The sequence below is a fragment of the Carassius gibelio genome, chromosome B11 (genome assembly GCF_023724105.1).
Source record: "Carassius gibelio isolate Cgi1373 ecotype wild population from Czech Republic chromosome B11, carGib1.2-hapl.c, whole genome shotgun sequence".
Taxonomy (NCBI): domain Eukaryota; kingdom Metazoa; phylum Chordata; class Actinopteri; order Cypriniformes; family Cyprinidae; genus Carassius; species Carassius gibelio.
Window position 1 is genome coordinate 23255701 of NC_068406.1, and position 20361 is coordinate 23276061.

At 36.7% G+C, this 20361-nt stretch overlaps 2 protein-coding genes across 12 annotated transcripts; both read left to right on the forward strand.

Annotated features, from left to right (window-relative positions):
- The first annotated feature begins 795 nt into the window (after positions 1-795).
- On the forward strand, positions 796-3128 carry rps23 (ribosomal protein S23). The gene is made up of 4 exons (XM_052569460.1): positions 796-947; positions 2076-2235; positions 2705-2825; positions 2932-3128. Exons 1-4 carry the CDS (start codon positions 944-946, stop codon positions 3076-3078), a joined length of 432 nt encoding a protein of 143 aa, XP_052425420.1. The 5' UTR covers positions 796-943; the 3' UTR covers positions 3079-3128.
- Positions 3129-5066: 1938 nt separating this feature from the next.
- LOC127968327 (dynein axonemal heavy chain 12-like) lies at positions 5067-19281 on the forward strand. 11 transcript variants are annotated; one of them, XR_008155944.1, is made up of 12 exons: positions 5067-5415; positions 5492-5586; positions 8129-8199; positions 8908-9465; positions 9546-9598; positions 10452-10595; positions 10684-10842; positions 11967-12212; positions 13002-13179; positions 13843-14386; positions 14461-15015; positions 15160-15908. XR_008155944.1 is itself a non-coding variant. In XM_052569463.1 (12 exons), exons 4-12 carry the CDS (start codon positions 9350-9352, stop codon positions 18506-18508), a joined length of 1773 nt encoding a protein of 590 aa, XP_052425423.1. In that variant the 5' UTR covers positions 5067-5415; positions 5492-5586; positions 8129-8199; positions 8908-9349; the 3' UTR covers positions 18509-19281. The 11 variants fall into 11 exon arrangements, 6 of the variants coding, with proteins under 6 accessions (XP_052425423.1, XP_052425427.1, XP_052425422.1 ...); XR_008155947.1 differs by having other exon boundaries at positions 15410-15908; XR_008155945.1 differs by having other exon boundaries at positions 14461-14943.
- The last annotated feature ends 1080 nt before the right edge of the window (positions 19282-20361 follow it).

Below are 20361 nucleotides of genomic sequence, written 5' to 3' on the forward strand. Positions count from 1 at the left end.
ACACACAAACCAGCACTGACCCATTAAACTAAACTAATTAGCAGTAATTAACCAACATAAGACAGAGGTATTAATTGGAAACTGTGACAGAAGGTCAAAACTGTTTTATCACTGCATCGCTAGTGTAGCGCACATTAACTGGCACAATAGAAATGCATAATAAAATTATGTATAGTCCTATAATATAGTTTTATATCTATTTACAATTCATAGATACACGACATTACCAATTATAATAAATTCAATTATTAAATCCAAAGGGAATGTATGTATTTATTTCACATTCATAGAAAGATAGTTGTTACAAATAATAATATATTTCATTTTTAATCCCATGGAGAGCATTTGTTTATATGTTTGTTTACAATTCATAGATATATGTTACAAATAATAATATTTCTATAATATATAATAATATATAAAAATATTTTAAATGTATTTATTTCTCATAAAAAAAATTAATTTACATTTATAAAGTAAACAGGAAAAAATCCAGCACTAGTAAAAAAAAAAGCTAATTCCATTGTTTTGTTTTTTTGTTGGTTTTTTTTATGACATTTACATTAAGGTTATTACGGTCAATGCATTCTTTAAAATACTATGGAGTACCATATTGCTGCACGAATATTGTTATCATAAATTGTTATTATTTTTTCATTTGCAATCAAGTAGAGATTTTAATACAATGTTTTGACTTGGGTGCCGGTGAAATAAACCAGATTAAATATATTAAAGTGGTATCTCTCACATCCAAATAAAGATATGAAAAGCAAAAAGGCTGGAATTAAAATCCTTTCTTAATCTCTGATATTCAATCAAATACGCATTACGGATTTACGCGCAGGCGCTCGTTTTGGCTTCCCCGCGGGGTCCTTGGAGCAGTCATTTGCGCAGAGCGTCACGTGGTCGTTCTTTCCTGTCCCCGGACTCAGAACACGCGATCATGGGTACGTGCGAGGCTTCAATAAAACTGCACAAAACGCTGTAATACTCGCTTTAATTACAGTAGTATCTTCATTTGCGCGCTGTTAAATTGTTAATGCGTAAATTTCGACAAAGTGGAGTTCGCTATCAAGCAGTTTTTGTCGTTAATTTATGTTTAATAATAGAGCCATCGTGGGGCGGCCATGAGCTGCACACACAGTCGGATGGCCGCTCCACGATGGCTCTATTATTAAACATAAAAGAACGACATATGTATGCATGTGTATATATATATATATATATGTTTGTTAAAAACGTTAATTAAAACCAGAAATTCCTGTAATTTGATGATGGCTGTCTGGAGTGTAGTATCAAGATGCTCAAGTGATCAACCACATCTTCTGTAGTTTAACCCGTCAATTGTCACTGGCACGCCGGTGGGCCCACTTGCCATTAAATGTTTTAAACCGTAATCTCTTAGTCTGAACCTAAAGTAATCTTGACAAACTATATATCATTGGAAAGCTTAAAGACCGTAGTTTTGATATTTGGTGATCTTTTAATTTTTTTACAGAGCAACTAATTTATTAATATGCAAGAAGAGTACTCCTCAGATTCATAGTGTTCTGACCTTTACTTTGAAATTGTGATGTGTAGATGAAATCAGGAAAAATCTGTAAAAAAATCTTTAATTTTCATGGACCGTTCAAAAGATAACATCCATTGTATTTGTTGAGAAAAGTCTAAAAGTGTTTTGAATATAAAAAAAAAAATATTATCCTTTTTTGATGCATTGTGAACTATAACGTAAGTCCAGGGTTCTCGTAGCATGTCTTTTATGTGTTAGAAATGAAAACTAATACTGCCACACTGACCCTTAATACTTCTGATTGTGATGTCTACTTCAATATTGAGAAAAGTATGGAAAAACATGTTTCGGGTCACTCAAAAATGTACACTAATGGCGTTTGATGGTCATCTAGTGGAAAAGCTTGGTACTGCGCCCACACAATCTCATTAAAAGCTCCTTTTTTTTCAGATCAGCCTCAAATTTGGAACATAAATACCAAGTGTCTGCTTTAAAGAGACCAACCTTATGTCTGTGGACCAAAGCATTGAAAATTTCTCTTTTTTTTTTTTTTTTCCTCCAGGCAAGTGTCGTGGACTGCGTACTGCTAGAAAGCTGCGGAACCACCGCCGCGAGCAGAAATGGCATGATAAACAGTACAAGAAGGCCCATTTGGGCACCGCTCTGAAGGCCAACCCCTTCGGTGGAGCATCTCACGCCAAAGGCATCGTGCTTGAGAAAGTGTAAGAGGCCGTGTTTGTCACAATCCTGGTGAATCAACAGAATAAAGGGTTACTCCAGCCCAAAATGAAAATAGCCATTAATAACTTACCCCCATGTCGTTCCAAACCCATACAAACTTTGTTCATCTTCAGGACACAATTTAAGATATTCTGGATGAAATGCTGGAGGCTTGTGACTGTCCCACAAGTAAAATACAGTGTCAAGGTCCAGAAAAGTTATGAAAGTTGTCGTCAGAATACTCCATCTGCATTCAGACGTGCAATCTGGGTTATATGAAGCGACGGTTACTTTTTAAAGCATTCAGATTGGACTAGCAGGTCAAAAGTTATTAAACATAAAAGAACAACAGTTAATTTTAGCCGTGTGGAGCTGTCTATGTATTTGAGGTTTAATGACAATTTTAATTTTGGGGTGGAGTATCCCTTTAACTAAGGAACGGATGGCTGACTCTGTTTATCGTGTTGACAGTGGTGTTGAAGCCAAGCAGCCCAACTCTGCCATCAGAAAGTGTGTCAGGGTCCAACTGATCAAGAACGGCAAGAAGATCACCGCTTTCGTCCCCAACGACGGCTGCTTGAACTTCATTGAGGTAAACTGGATTCACCAAGTCAAACTGTACACATGATGTGCTGTATTTGAGTTTAAGAGCGTATCGGTCTGGAGTCCTCAGTGTGTGGTTTCTCTCTGGGTTACAGGAAAACGATGAGGTTCTGGTGGCAGGATTCGGTCGTAAGGGGCACGCCGTGGGTGATATTCCCGGTGTTCGCTTCAAGGTGGTGAAGGTGGCCAACGTGTCTCTTCTGGCTCTGTACAAAGGCAAAAAGGAGAGACCCAGATCATAACCTGCTTCTTGTTGAAATCACAATAAAAGGAATGTTTTCAGTTCCGTAAACTCTCTCTTGTGTTTCTTGATGTTTCTGGTCCACCGTTTTAAAGTTGTTGTCTTTACTCTGCTGTTAGAAACTGAGTGCTGTTAAACATGTTTTCATTCTGGATGAGGCTTGAGTAGTGTCTTTGTGGTCATTTACGAACCTTATTTGAAGGCTTTATTGCTTATCTTGAGGAGTGTTTGTGATGATGAAGAAATGGTCTAATGCTCTTTCTCAAGCAGATGTGTTCAGATCGTTTTCACATTAGGTGTAATTGAAATGTGTTGATTTCAAAAGCTCAGTATCTGAAATGGAAATTGAAAAGTTATTATTTGGCATGTTATTTAAGAAATAGTTTGGTCAAAACCTGCTAGAACCTGGAAATCCTTTAGCATAAATATTGGTTATCAGACAATCATCTTTTGTTTTGGAGAAAAAAAGTGACAATTTCAATGTGGCCTTTTGAACCATTAAAATAACCCCTGTAGAATCTCTAAGGCCTTTTTGCCTAAATGTGAAGCCATATGATTGTTTAGTTCCTAAATCCAGATGGCTCCTGTCCTCAAAATCACATTCGGACCATCACTAGTTCCATAATAGATAAACCAAATGGGACTTGGGACACATTTGTGGTGTTTATTTCTGTGCATCTGCTCATTTGACGGTTCTGTTGGTACCCAGCAAAATGTTCACTGGTTTGTATGATGCATTTGGTCAGGTTTCTTCCAGAAGAGGAGACACTACAGGTGTGGACTGGATCATGCAGAAGCTCTATTAAAAGTTGGAGGGAAATGATGTGGAAGAGAAACCAGAAAGTGATGTTTTATGGTAGATGGAAGATGCATTACTACAAATAAACACAGCTTTTTGGCTTCACTTAATCGAGGCACTATGACATGTCCAAACAGTTAAATGTCTGTTGTCAGTCGTAATGACACCACTAATGCCAAAATCAAACCTACACCCAGGTTAGTGTGGAGAGTATAGATGAGGTTACATTAGGCTCTGGCTTTACCCATCTGAGCAGTATGTTTTATGATTATAGAAGCAGCTGTTATTGTTTCTAGAACATTACACATCAAAGAGCACATGGGTGTAAAATGGGAACGGTCCGCATGGATGCCTTCACTACTCCAATAATACGGGTTTTCTGACTGACTGCATATGAAACCCAACTGTACTTCAGCGCAGTGTGATTTTAGTGTCACTCAAATACTTTTATGGTTTTTTTTTTGTTTTGTTTTTTATGGTTAATATTTAGATTTTATTTCATATCTTCTGTTTTCACTTTATAATTATTGTTATTTATATATTGTTATTGTTATTTCAATACTTGTTTAAAGTTTAAATGTTTTCACACACGTTTTTTAATTAATATAACTTAATATAATACATATATTTTAATAATTTTTCATTAATATTTAGATTTTGTGTAATATCAGTTTTCACTTAAATTTTGTTGTGCAGTTTTGTCAATTTTAAGAGTTTTTTGCTGTCTGTATAATTTTATTAATTTTTATTTGTGTGTTTTATTTTAGCAGTAAAAAAATTTTTTTTTAATGTAATTTTTTATTTTTCATTAATTGTAAAAAAAAATACAATTTATATATATATGTATATAATGTATATGTATATTTAGAATTAGCTTTAGATTTTTCATTTAGAATTAGCTTTATTAACTTTATTCACCAGGTGTCCGCAAACACAATTTCTTTTCTCTTTTTCATTTTTATTCTTTTTTTTCATTTCATATGATATTTTATTTCAGTTAATGCTTATTTTGTTCATTTTCCTTTTTAAGTTCAAAGTTTTATAGTTAGTATAATAATCATTTCAGCAGCCCAAAAATAAAATAAATAGTCTTTAATAAGTCTTTTATAATATAATGCTGTTTATAGTGAATATAGTGATGCTTGACCTGAGGAAAGCACATGCAGCCTGTCCATAGTCTGCTGTATGAATGTGTGTTTTTGCTGAGGAAGTTGTGCCATGTTCAATATCACACCTGCTGGGCTCGTCTTCTGTTTGCTCAGTCTCACTCTCTGCAGGTGCTGGAGATGCTGGATAATATAACAGAAGGACGTCCCAGTGCACCTGCGACTCATGCTTTCACAGCCCTCCAACAGACAGAGAGAGAAAACTGTTATTATTACTCTATTTACAGCTTTCCTGCAGTGTTCAGTTCAGCTAAGCTGGTTAGAAATCAGTGATTTATTTCTACATATACAGTTTACATGCAGTATACTGCCTTCCAACAACTGAACAATCATACGTTTCATTAATACATCAATAAACCTTAAGAAGTCTAGGGTGAGATGCACTATGCAGGTGCATTATACGTTATGAGCAGATGTGTTATTAATAAATACATCTTTATTCTTTGCAGACATGATATGGCTGAGACAAACCATTTTCCAAAAGGACAAATGAAACAGTGCAATGCAAGAGGATTCTGGGCAGATTAGGACAGGAACACATAAGGTGAGATATGAAGTGATGAAATATGTTTTGTCAGATTGGTGTCAAGCCCGTCCTGGCCTAGAATCTACCTGGAATGTAATTCTATCACCTCTCAGCAGCCAGAAGCTGAATTTCATTCTTCTTAACCCAAAAGCTGAAGTACTCACTGTGTTAAAGCCATTTTCTCTATGCATTTGTGAGCTGTCACGTGTCTGCTGCTGACTCACATATGCAATTATCATTGTGTTTCTGTTCTCAAACTGAATTACCTCATAACCCTGTGAGAGATTTTTATATAACATATGATTATTTTATCAACAGTGTTTTATGAATTTTCACTTTTTGTTCCTCAGGCAGAACAGTTAACTTCTTTCATTTGCTGATGCATGCTCTTCTCATAAATTATGTTGTTCCTATAAAATGTACAGCTTTTATTTTAATTAGATCTATTTTTATTTTATAAGACCTCCAAAATGTGGGCCTTTTTATACATGAAAATACAAGTTTTGATTGAACTACCTGTGAATCAAAGTATTTTAATGCACCTTTAAGCCAATCAGAATATTCAGACAAACCATGATATAAATAGATTTATTACAGTAACTGTTCAACAAACCAAGCAACTAATGGTAGCGTTAAGGAACAAAAGAACATACTTTTTGTGTTTGTGTCAATTTGCAGAAGTTAACTGTTCAGAACTTGAAGAGCAGTCTCTAGATTAAAATGAAGGTCCCCAAGGTTCGGAGCGGGATCGTGAATCATTTGAGTCAGTTTGGGGGTCGCGAATCATTTGAATCAATTCAAGAGTTCAAAGCGGGTTTGCAAATCATTTGAGTCAATTTGGGGATTGCGTATCATTTGAATCAATTCAAGAGTTCAAAGCGGGTTTGCAAATCATTTGAGTCAGTTTGGGGATCACGAATCGTTTGAGTCAGTTTGGGGATCGCGAATCATTTGGGTCAGTTTGGGAGTTCGGAGCAGGATCGCGATCATCTGAATCAATTCGGGAGTTCAAAACGGGTTCGCGAATCATATGAGTCAGTTTGGGGATCGCAAATCATTTGAATCAGTTTGGGAGTTCGTAGCGGGATTGCGAATCATTTGAGACAGCTTGGGGTTCGCGAATCATTTGAGTCAGTTTGGGGATCGCGAATCATTTGGGTCAGTTTGGGAGTTCGGAGCGGGATCGCGATCATCTGAATCAATTCGAGAGTTCAAAACGGGTTCGCGAATCATATGAGTCAGTTTGGGGATCGCAAATCATTTGAATCAGTTTGGGAGTTCGTAGCGGGATCGCGAATCATTTGAGTCAGTTTGGGGTTCGCGAATCATTTGAGTCAGTTCGGGAGTTCATAGCGGGTTCGCGAATCATTTGAGTCAGTTCGGGAGTTCGTAGCGGGTTCGCGAATCATTTGAGTCAGTTCGGTAGTTCGTAAGGGGATTGCGAATCATTTGAGTCAGTTTGGGGATCGCGAATCATTTGGGTCAGTTTGGGAGTTCAGAGCGGGATCTCGGATCATCTGAATCAATTCGAGAGTTCAAAGTGGGTTCGCGAATCATTTGAGTCAGTTTGGGGATCGCGAATCATTTGAATCAGTTCGGGAGTTCGTATAGGGGTCGCGAATCATTTGAGTCAGTTTGGGGATCGCGAATCATTTGGGTCAGTTCGGGAGTTCGGAGCGGGATCGCGAATCATTTGAATCAGTTCGGGAGTTCGTAGCGGGTTCGCGAATCATTTGAGTCAGTTTGGGGATCACGAATCATTTGAATCAGTTCGGGAGTTCGTAGCGGGTTTGCAAATCATTTGAGTCTGTTCGGGAGTTCGTAGCGGGATCGCGAATCATTTGAGTCATTTCGGGAGTTCGTAAGGGGATCGCGAATCATTTGTGTCAGTTTGGGGATCGCGAATCATTTGGGTCAGTTTGGGAGTTCGGAGCGGGATCGCGGATCATCTGAATCAATTCGAGAGTTCAAAGCGGGTTCGCGAATCATTTGAGTCAGTTCGGGAGTTCGTAGCGGGATCGCGAATCATTTGAGTCAGTTTGGGGATCGCGAATCATTTGGGTCAGTTTGGGAGTTTGGAAATACAAAATGTTGCAGAATAATGCAATATATGAATGAATAATAGCCTAAAGAACTTTTGTGCCATAAGGGTTCTTTCTTGTCATTATAGAACCTTTTTAGCTTAAAAGGTTCTTTGGAGTTGAGTAAAGAACTCTATGGTTTTATATAGAACCCCAATGAACCCTTTTTTCTAAGAGTGTAGTCCTATATCTGCATAGTATCAAACTGTCAGTATATGCACATTTTCTATGGATAGATAAAAAGAATTACTCTCCAATGCAGCCAGAAACAATATAAATAATGTAATATATATATAAATCTGCACTGTTAAAGAGATATTATTACACAATTTCAAATGTAAACTGTAAAATAAGTATTTTCTATGTATTTAACTGGACATCGGTGACTCAGTAAAACAAGGAACGTAGTGAGCTCATGTAAGTGTGAAGTATTTGGTGTTGGATATATACTGCACAATGCACTTTTATATCTGATTTAGATTTTGCAACGTGGGAGGAAGCTATTTTATATGGAAACCTGTTACCTCCACTGAAAAAAAGACAAATAAAGGTAAATGTGACTTTGTATTTTTATTTTCTCACACTTCTTTTCCCCCTCAGAATTGCATGATGTAAACACAGAATTGTGAGTTAGCTAAAAAGCCAGAATTATAAACTATGTAAATGTAATCTTTTAAAAAGTTGCAATTCTGTAAAATAAATTGAACTTGCAGTTGCAAGAAAAAAGTCCAAATTGCCAGTTTATATCTAGGGCTTATATCTTGCAATTGAGATGTAAACTCCCAATTGCGAGAAAAAAAGTTACAATATCCTTAAAAATATATATATATATATATATATATATATATATATATATATATAGTCATGGAAATGAGCTTCCACAGTTTTCTGTGAATGTGTGAGACTTAAATAGGTTAAACAGAAGAATAACAAAGGTAATGGAAAAACTACCCAATTTGTGCTACAAACCATAATGATAATGATAATAAATCATAAATAATAATTAATTAATGCAAATACCAGGGCATAATGGACTGTTTTTATACAGGTATAACTATAGGCAATGATACCGGAAGTCTTGCACACACAAGTTTGAAATTGCCACGCTTACGTTATAAATAACAGCTGTCAGTGCACAACGTTTTTATTCCTCAGAGAAGCTTGATCAAATCAAATTATTCCTTAAAACATTAATACGATATAAAACACTGTATGACAAAAGTCTAGTTCATGTCCAAAATATTAATTTTTATTGCAGAATAAAAATGTTCATGTGTGTGAAGACCATATCAGAAGTCTGGATCCTCTGAAGTATCCTTCTGAGTCTCATGATCAGGTATTTATAGACGAACTGTGACCTAGTATTCAGTCAAAACTGGATCGACGCAACAACAACACTTGCAAGGTAACGTGAAAATAAAATGCCTAATATTTTGGAAATGTAATTTTAAACTTTCACAAGTCTGATAGCACAGCTAAAAGAAGTTGGTGTAAATCGTAAGTGGTTTGTTTACTTTTTATATCTAGCCAGACACGCACAATATACTATATTCATAGACTCTGACACACATTATTACAGATTATTAAAGGATTTTAGCGTTTAGACTCGCACGTGGTGTTATTTACAGTTTGCAATCACGTGAGCAGCAATAGTCACGTGCCAAGATTTGTCTATAACCAGCATCTAGTAGGACAGTGTGATGGATTTGGACACATCTGGAAGGGGTTTTGAGGAGGATGTGGCAACCCAGCTGATGATCGAGAGTCTCAGAGAACAAGGGTTGGTCACGAGCCCTTTCTCCGGTGAATCCTGCAGGTCTTAAAAACCTTTCAATAAGTTCAGATTCATGTCTGCTGTTGCTGCCTGAATGAAAAACCATGTATTTTGGTCTGCAGAATCATTCAGATCACCCCTGAGAGAGAGAAGATATTCAGTGCAATAAAGCATGGTATGATTATGTCAATCACACAATGACAAGGTCATATTTCATCCCAAAAGAAAAACATGTATTTTTTTTTAGCATTTTGATATTTTAAATAAATATTGTCATGACAAATACACATTTTCACCCATTTTCTCTTTAGTGTAATGTGTGTACTTATTTTATACTTCATTAATAGTTCTTTTTTTCCAATTATCCTTATATTCTCAAAGGAGATTATTATTATCATTTGGTCTACATTATAAGAAAATGCTGGACTATTTTTGTTATTAAAATCAGATGAAATGTTTTATGTTCCATAAATCCTTTATTTATTTATTTTTTATTAAAGTAATGTATTTTTTGAGAGGTGTGCTTGATTGTATAATGATCATCAGGACCATTCATTTGTTTTTGTTTCTGCACTGCGCAGTATTTTTCATGACAATTAATTTTAAGCTAATTTTCCCCAAACTCTCATTGTAAATGTCCATGTAGTATTATTATTGTGTGGTGCAGTAATTTTTTCAGCATTAAAAATATTAGATTTTTTTAAACTTAACAATTTTATTTGAATGAAGTGAAATTATAGGAAAATAATCTACCATGTATAAAAATCTCATTAAGAAAAATATAATTTATGATTTATTTGTTTGTTTGCTTATATGACCTGATATGTTTCAAGGGTTTCAATATATTATCATCATCACATTTAAACAGCGAGTGCATTCACTTCTGAAAATCCTTCATTGATGTTGTACCAGGTTTCTGGTTTATGCTAGTTTTTGCTGGATTGGTGCTAGTCTGGTCGTTGAAATGTATCCACGGCATAGCAATGAAGTTAATTCAGCTGGTTCAGAAGCTTCTGTTGATTCTCTAGATGTGTTATCAGGTGATGAACAGTCCCTCCGTGAGCTGACTGTCCATCAGCAAGCTTTCTCTGAAGAAGACGACACAGACTACATCCCTTTACACGAGGCTGCCATACAGAACAACCAGAACATCCTTGAGATCACATTTACCGGTCTGTTACGAGGATCCACTTTGTTTCTGATCATCATTGTTGATCTTATGTGTCAGGACAGCAGTGACTGATCTCTTGTGTTCATCAGCGTCTCCCGAGGATGCCAAGCACAGAAAGACTCGTCAGGGTAAGACGGCTCTCTTCTTAGCAGTGGGGAAAGGGCTTTTGGACAACGCTTGTTTCTTGCTGGACCACGGCAGCAGTCCAGACACCCTGGATGAAGACGAAGACTCGCCTCTCGTTGTAGGTCAGAAAAGCAGAAAAGCCCATAGGTCATTCTTCCATTGGAGTGAGAAACAAAAACCAGAATTTGTAAAAAACAAAAAACAAACAAACAAAACAATTTTTTATATAAAATGTATTGCTATGTATTTATCAATAATAAGTCAATTAATATAATACATTTATTATTTATTTAAAATTTGTTTAATATGCTATATTCAGTAAAATGGGGGCATTTAGAATTTTAATTTATTTTACTCAAATACTGGTGCTTATGCTTAGAAAATGAGCAGCCATTAAGATTATATGCAGTGCTATCTTAGTATAACTGAAAAATAATTATAGTTTTATTTTATTAACATTTTGATTGTGTTTTTATTTCTGGTTTCCACTTTAAGTGTTATTTCTAAAAAAATGTAAATGTTAAATGTAGTTTTTATTAATTTTATTTTAGTGTCTTGGCAACTAGCTGAAATAAAATGTATATATTTAATATTAATTTCAAGCAACAAATTTGTGTTTTTTTATGGTTTATTTCTTGTTTCAGCTTCTATTTATCAAAATTAAGATTAGAATATGTAATATCTGCAAGTTATTAGTGTAACAGCGTGAAATTCCGTAAAGTTTTACACATGAAACTGTCAGCAATTTAGCAAAATGAATGAAAATTAATAGGGAAGAATTAATAGAATCACCTGCAACACACAGAAATGGGCGACAACTATTCTATTAAAACTATAGAAAAAGTTGGGGAACATATCTTTTTCTTAAACTGAATAAAATATGTATTTATTTTAAACAATGTTAAAATTCACATTCTGAATATAACCACTTTAATTTGTGTTAAAAATGATATATTGTTTATTATATACCAGGATACTTTGATTAGTAGTTAGAACATGCAGATTTGGTTTCAGACTTTATTAAAAGTGTATTTTAACAGTGCACAAATTGCTCACCCTACAGAATACAAATAATTTATTCTTTTTTAGAATTGAAACAGTTGTGAAGTAGATGGAGATCACTAGACATGGCAAATGAAGGATGAGCTTCCTCTTTAAAAAGCCAGCAATCTCAAAACCTGATTTCAGTTAAGTTACATTCCTTTTCTGTTCTTCCTGACCAAATGTTGATGTTTTTTCCCTATAGCCATAAGGAACAATCACTATGGCATGGCAAAGCTCCTGCTAAACTTCAGTGCCAGAGTTAACCAGGAGGGGGCGAACCACAGGACGGCCCTTCTTGAAGCCGCCCGGCTCGGCCTGATGGATTTCGTGGATCTGCTGTTGAAGTACGGAGCTCATCCCGACCCCAGAAGCTCTTATGGCCTGACGCCGTTAGCATTAGCTGCACAGGCCGGACACCTGGAGATCATCCGAACACTTCTCCAGAGAGGTCAGAGAATCAAGATATGTAAAAAAAAAAAAAAGAACCCCCCCCCCCCCAAAAAAAAAAAAAAACTCCCATGTCATTTCATTCTATTTTTAAATTAATTTACAATAAAAAAAGTTGCTAAATTTTGTGTGTCAAACTTTATTGAATTTAAATTTCCGTGGTGGTATGCTGATAACTTGCAGATTTTACCAGTTTTAAATATAGCCTTATTGATATTTCCAAAATATCCTGTGATTTTGGAACCAGGGTTATCGGTTTAGTTTTATTAGTTAACTGAAACTTAAAAACAAGTAACTCAAGATAAACAAAGCAAAACAATATATATATATATATAATATATATTCATTATATAATAATTAAATAGTAATGTTATAAATTATTGATGATATTATGAATAATAGTAATTACTGTTAATTATGTTATTGTACATTTGTATGTTTTTAACTGCTGATTTATATAAAAATATATAATGCAGTGAGAAAATTACTTTAAAATGAAAAATAACATTACATTTCAAGGTTTGTACAAAAGCAGTTTATATAATTATAATAATAATAATACATAATTATTATAATTTTTTTGATATCATTATTAAGAATAGCTCAAAATAGCAAAAACACAACAAAATTACTAAAAATATGAATATGAATAAAATATCACATGAAATCTTGTGATCATCTAATATCTAGTAAGTTTTTTTCTATTGTCTTGGGCTCGGTGTCTTTAATGCAGTGAATTTGAGAATCATTTCTGTTTGCTGTGCTGTGAGTGAGATAGTGTTGTGTTCAGGTGCTGATGTGAAGTCTCAGGCTCAGGGTTGTGCAACAGTCCTGTTTGAGGCGTCTGCTTCAGGAAACCCTGACGTCATCTCCTTACTTTTGGAGTACGGCGCTGACGCCAACATAACAACACCCAAACACACGGGACACCTGCCCATCCACAGAGTGGCCCACCGCGGACACGTCAAGTCAGTATGTGATGAAGCATCGTGAAATAAACTAAAACTGAAATGTTTAAGGTTTTAAACATTTACATTTGATGTATATTTTACCAGTGAATACTGTATGCTACTTTGCATAAAGTTTGGAATAATTATGATTATTTAATGTTTCTGAAAAGGCTCAAAGCCGCATTCATCTGCATTTAAACATACAGTAAAATGTAATATTACTAAAAAATCATTAATATTTTATCATTTTTGTACTGTGAAGCTGAATTTTTTGCATCATTACACAAATCTTCAGTGTCACGTCAATGAATAAAATTTTCTCATTTATTTTGTAAAAGTGTTTTCACTAAATCATTTTTAGGTGTATATAACAAAACTTGCATCATTACAGAAGTTAAATAATTGTAAACAAACTTAAAATGCATTATAAACTCTATTTATGACATTATTTTTGACACCATCCTCATTTTTCAGCAAATGCCTAAAAATTGTAACAGTACTAGCTTTCTTGAAGGTTTCTGACACACTACAGCAAAATATAGAAATAACTGACTTGAAGCCATTTTTGTAGCTGATGAAAAGAGCTAGTGTTCAAATCATTTTGGACACCACTGTATTTACTGTTTATTTCAGGTAATGTTTATTTTATTTCAAGTAAAGGACATTAACTTCTGTCCGCAGGGCTCTGGCTCTGCTGATACCAGTGACGTCGTTGGATGCGGTGGATGACAGTGGGATCAGTCCTCTTCACTTGGCGGCGGCAGGTGGACACACTCAGTGTCTAGAGATGCTACTAAAAGCCAATTATGACCCTAACTTCATGCTGCACCCTTGGGTGCGCCTCAGCTACGACGATAAGCGTCAGTCCGCACTCTACTTCGCCGTCTCCAATGAAGACATCGCCTCCACCCGAGTCCTGCTGGAAGCTGGAGCCATGCCCAACCAGGACCCTGTCAAGTGCCTGCAGGTGGCACTGAGGCTGGGAAACCACGAACTGATCAACCTGCTGCTTCGCTACGGAGCCAACGTCAATTACTACTGCAGAGTGAACACCACGCACTTCCCGTCGGCCTTACAGTATGCCCTGAAGGACGAGGTGGTGCTGCGGATGCTGTGTAACTATGGTTACAACGTGGAGCGATGCTTTGACTGTCCATACGGGGAGGGATCACACGTCCCACATGGATACGAGGGATGGAGTGACACCGTCATTAAAGATACGCTGGTGAGTTCGCGTCTGACGTTTGGTGTCCGGTGTTTCTGGCGTGTGTGTTGAGCTCTTTTTCCCTCTCGCTGTAGTTCTGTGAGGTCATCTCTGTCTCGTGGCTCAAACATCTCTCAGGAAACATGGTTCGCATCATGCTAGATTACGTCGATCATGTGACCTTTTGCTCCAAACTGAAGGCTGCGCTCATGGAGCAGAAACAGTGGCCTGAAATCTGCAAAATTCAAGGTTTGTTCAAAAATCTTTATTTGACTCTCTCTATTCTAATTCTATTTTACCTATTTGCTGACTTGAATCTCTCTGTTTGTTTTCTTACTGCTTGTTTTCTTTTAAAAAATGCCCCTAACACTAGCTTTCTCTATTTTTTTCCTATTCTATCTACTTGTTTTCTTTTTGTTATCTATGTGTATTAAGCGATAGTGACGGCTCTGTGTAGTAAATAGCGCTCCATTTGAACTTCGGAGCATCGCGAATCATTGATTCAGATCGGGACTTCGGAGCATCGCGAATCATTGATTCAGATCGGGACTTCGGAGCATCGCGAATCATTGATTCAGGTCGGGACTTCGGAGCATCGCGAATCATTGATTCAGATCGGGACTTCGGAGCATCGCGAATCATTGATTCAGGTCGGGACTTCGGAGCATCGCGAATCATTGATTCAGGTCGGGACTTCGGAGCATCGCGAATCATTGATTCAGGTCGGGACTTCGGAGCATCGCGAATCATTGATTCAGGTCGGGACTTCGGAGCATCGCGAATCATTGATTCAGATCGGGACTTCGGAGCATCGCGAATCATTGATTCAGATCGGGACTTCGGAGCATCGCGAATCAATGATTCAGATCGGGACTTCGGAGGATTTATTGCGAATCATTTGATCGGGACTTCGGAGCATCGCGAATCATTGATTCAGATCGGGACTTCGGAGCATCGCGAATCATTAATTCAGATCGGGACTTCGGAGCATTTATTGCGAATCATTTGATCGGGACTTCGGAGCATCGCGAATCATTGATTCAGATCGGGACTTCGGAGCATCGCGAATCAATGATTCAGATCGGGACTTCGGAGGATTTATTGCGAATCATTTGATCGGGACTTCGGAGCATCGCGAATCATTGATTCAGATCGGGACTTCGGAGCATCGCGAATCATTTGATTCAAATCGGGACTTCGGAGTAATTTAGTAGAGACACTATGACATGTCCCTACCAATATCAGCCACTACTAAATTGTTCCTAGCAATCATTTTGATCAAACAATGTCCTCTCTGGGATGTCACCACCAATGCCAAAATCAAACCTACACTGCAAAATGTATGAACTCCTGTGTCATGTGTCATGCTTTCATTTTTGACTAGTTTTGTTTCTTTACAGAGAAAGTCCGCTGTCTGCAGCATCTCTGTCGGCTGAAGATCAGGGCTTGTTTGGGTCGGTTGTGTTTGAGAGCTCCGATCTTCATGAGCTTCCTTCCATTACCAGAACGACTGAAGCAATACATCCTGTACAAAGAATATGATCTCTACGCTCAGAAATGCCAAACACAAAGCAAATAAACCAGAATTCACACCTGTAGAAACACAATCACAGCTCAGCGCAAGTGCAATAGACACTCCACAAAAGACGTCTTGTCCAGAATTATGTGCATATTTTTTAAATACAGTTAATATGTAACACAAAGAGTCTTAATGTTAACGAATATGTAAAGAACTCAATAATTTATTCAATGAAATAAATGTTTTAATAAAATATAGCCCTTTGATGCATTTGTTTATGAACAAAAGTCTTTTTTGTGCAAAGAAATAATCTGTTTTCTAACTGCTTGTTTTCTTTAAAAAATGCCCCTAACACTAGCTTTCTCTATTCTTTTCCTATTCTATCTACTTGTTTTCTTTTTGTTATCTATGTGTATTAAGCGATAGTGACGGCTCTGTGTAGTAAATAGCGCTCCATTTGAACTTCGGAGCATCGCGAATCATTGATTCAGGTCGGGACTTCGGAGCATCACGAATCATTGATTCAGATCAGATCGGGACTTCGGAGCATATTTCGAATCATTTGATCGGGACTTTGGAGCATCGCGAATCATTGATTCAGATCGCGACTTCGGAGCATCGCGAAACATTGATTCAGGTCGGGACTTCGGATCATCGCGAATCATTGATTCAGATTGGGACTTCGGAGCATTTATTGCGAATCATTTGATCGGGACTTTGGAGCATCGCGAATCATTGATTCAGATCGGGACTTCGGAGCATCGTGAATCATTGATTCAGATCGGGACTTCGGAGCATCGCGAATCATTGATTCAGATCGGGACTTTGGATCATTTCATCATTTTGCAAATTAAATGATTGGCGAACCATGCTCTGAGTCCTGATCTGAAATCAGGGCCAGACCGCGGCATAGGCGGTATAGGCAAATGCTAAGGGCGCCACTCATCCATAGGCGCGCCAGAATGAGTGAACGAGTGAATTTATTGTATTTTTTTTTTTTTTTACATTTATTTTTTTTCTATAATAGGCTTCTATTTAAAAACCATTAATTCGAAATACTACCAAATAAAGCAAAAAAAAAAAAAAAAAAAAAGTCTGGCTCTTCAATCTTCCCCCGCCCATCAGGTGCTTGAAGTGCGTCAGAAACAGAGCGCGCGCACGATCAGTTGTTGGTAATTTGTTGTGTAGCGTGCCCGACGCCGCATCCAATGTAGACAGCACTGCTTTTGTTAACACACAGCTCATAGAAACGGGCCTGGCAGCTCGCGCCAGTTCTAGACACGGTGAAAGTTTCCTGATTGTGACGGAAGGCCAAATTTACATGACACATTATAAATGAGCATAGACTGCGATAGATACAGTGCCAAAAAGAAGAGAAGAGGATAAAGACAGAGGTAAAGAGATGTAGTGAAAGAACAATTTATTGCATAGGAGTAAGATACTATAATTTCATGGCAGTTATTTTTACCTTAAACCTAATGTTAGCAGTTGTTCTGAGTTCTGAGTCCCCAGACTGTGATTTTGTACAATCATGTCAGTTTTAAGACACATTTTTTATTATCACTTTTTTTATTAATGTTTTACTCTACAGTTGTGCAGTTTTGGGGGGATACAGTACAGGCCAAAAGTTTGGAAACATTAATGTTTTGAAAGAAGTTTCTTCTGCTCATCAAGCCTGCATTTATTTGATCAAAAATACAGAAAAAATGTAATATTGTGATATATTATTACAATTTAAAATAATTTGTTTTCAATTTATTATACTTTAAATTATCATTTATTTCTGTGATGCAAAGCTGAATTTTCAGCATCATTACTCCATTCTTCAGTGTCACATGTGACATCCAGTCTATCACATGATCCTTTAGAAATCATTCTAATATGATGATTTATTATGAGTGTTGGAAACAGTTCTGCTGTAATGTGTGTGTGTGTGTGTGTGTATATATATATATATATATATATATATGCTAAATCATGAACAGAATGACAGGGTGAAATGGGCTGTGATGCATGGGGCGCCAGGTAAAATCTTGCCTGGCAGCAAATTGGTCAGGGCCGGCCCTGTCTGAAATGATGGTTTGCAAATTGTTTTTCAGATTGGGACTCATTTTAATAATTTATTCAGAGGAGTGACAAAACAGCTGTTGTTAATCTGTTGTAATCTGTTGTTTGAGCTCTTCATATTTACGGAGAGAACTATAGTTTTCAAAATCGGGCATCACTTGTTATGATTTTCAAGGGTGTAGAATTTAGTAGAGACACTATGACATGTCCCTACCAATATCAGCCACTACTAAATTGTTCCTAGCAATCATTTTGATCAAACAATGTCCTCTCTGGGATGTCACCACCAATGCCAAAATCAAACCTACACTGCAAAATGTATGAACTCCTGTGTCATGTGTCATGCTTTCATTTTTGACTAGTTTTGTTTCTTTACAGAGAAAGTCCGCTGTCTGCAGCATCTCTGTCGGCTGAAGATCAGGGCTTGTTTGGGTCGGTTGTGTTTGAGAGCTCCGATCTTCATGAGCTTCCTTCCATTACCAGAACGACTGAAGCAATACATCCTGTACAAAGAATATGATCTCTACGCTCAGAAATGCCAAACACAAAGCAAATAAACCAGAATTCACACCTGTAGAAACACAATCACAGCTCAGCGAAAGTGCAATAGACACTCCACAATAGACGTCTTGTCCAGAATTATGTGCATATTTTTTAAATACAGTTAATATGTAACACAAAGAGTCTTAATGTTAACGAATATGTAAAGAACTCAATAATTTATTCAATGAATGAAATGTTTTCATAAAATATAGCCATTGATGCATTTGTTTATGAACAAAAGTCTTTTTTGGAAGCATATTTGTGCAAAGAAATACTCAGTTTGTTTTCTAACTGCTTGTTTTCTTTAAAAAATGCCCCTAACACTAGCTTTCTCTATTCTTTTCCTATTCTATCTACTTGTTTTCTTTTTATTATCTGTGTATTAAGCGATAGTGACGGCTCTGTGTAGTAAATAGCGCTCCATTTGAACTTCGGAGCATCGCGAATCATTGATTCAGGTCGGGACTTCGGAGCATCGCGAATCATTGATTCAGATCGGGACTTCGGAGCATTTATTTCGAATCATTTGATTCAGATCGGAACTTCGGAGCATCGCGAATCATTGATTCAGATCGGGACTTCGGAGCATCGCGAGTCATTGATTCAGATCGGGACTTCGGAGCATCGCGAATCATTGATTCAGATCGGGACTTCGGAGCACGTATCGCGAATCATTGATTCAGATCGGGACTTCGGAGCATCGCGAATCATTGATTCAGATCGGGACTTCGGAGCATCGCGAATCATTGATTCAGATCGGGACTTCGGAGCACGTATCGCGAATCATTGATTCAGATCGGAACTTCGGAGCATCGCGAATCATCGATTCAGATCGGGACTTCGGAGCATCGCGAATCATTGATTCAGATCGGGACTTCGGAGCATCGCAAATCATTGATTCAGATCGGGACTTCGGAGCATCGCGAATCATCGATTCAGATCGGGACTTCGGAGCATTTATTGCGAATCATTCGATCGGGACTTCGGAGCATCGCGAATCATTGATTCAGATCGGGACTTCGGAGCATCGCGAATCATTGATTCAGTTCGGGACTTCGGAGTATCGCGAATCATTGATTCAGATCGGGACTTCGGATCATTTGATCATTTGATCATTTTGCAAATTGCGAACCTTGCTGATTAGTCCTGATCTGAAATGATGAACAGCTGTTGTTAATCTGTTGTTTGAGCTCTTCATATTTAAGGAGAGAACTATAGTTTTCAAAGTCGGACATCACTTGTTATGATTTTCAAGGGTGTAGAATTTAGTAGAGACACTATGACATGTCCCTACCAATATCAGCCACTACTAAATTGTTCCTAGCAATCATTTTGATCAAACAATGTCCTCACTGGTATTTCACCACCAATACCAAAATCAAACCTACACTGCACTGCAGGTCTTTTTTTGGAAGCATATCTGTGCAAATAAATATTTTTTTCATCTATATATAATTTTTTTATGCATCTATTTTTAAAAAAAATTACAATAAACAAGAAATTATTTAAAATATTGTCTAATAAATTGTTATTTCGATAACATTTAACCTATTTTAACAATTCACAATGAACACTATTTCATTTTTTTCCATACTAACACCTCGTGTTATTTTATATAAGAGCCACACTTTTCATTTTTATGTTTTATTTTATATTTCCTTTATTGAAATACAACATTTAAGCTAACATTTTACTGCTATCGGTCTGACATATTTCTGAAAGTTTTTTTTTTAATTAATTTATAAATATTATAAAGTGTATGAGTGATTCGAAAAAATATTATTTATGGATGAAATATTTCGCTAATATAATAATATTATTAACCACCAGAGAGTCGCAAATGGCTTTATTTCTTATAAACAAGCGC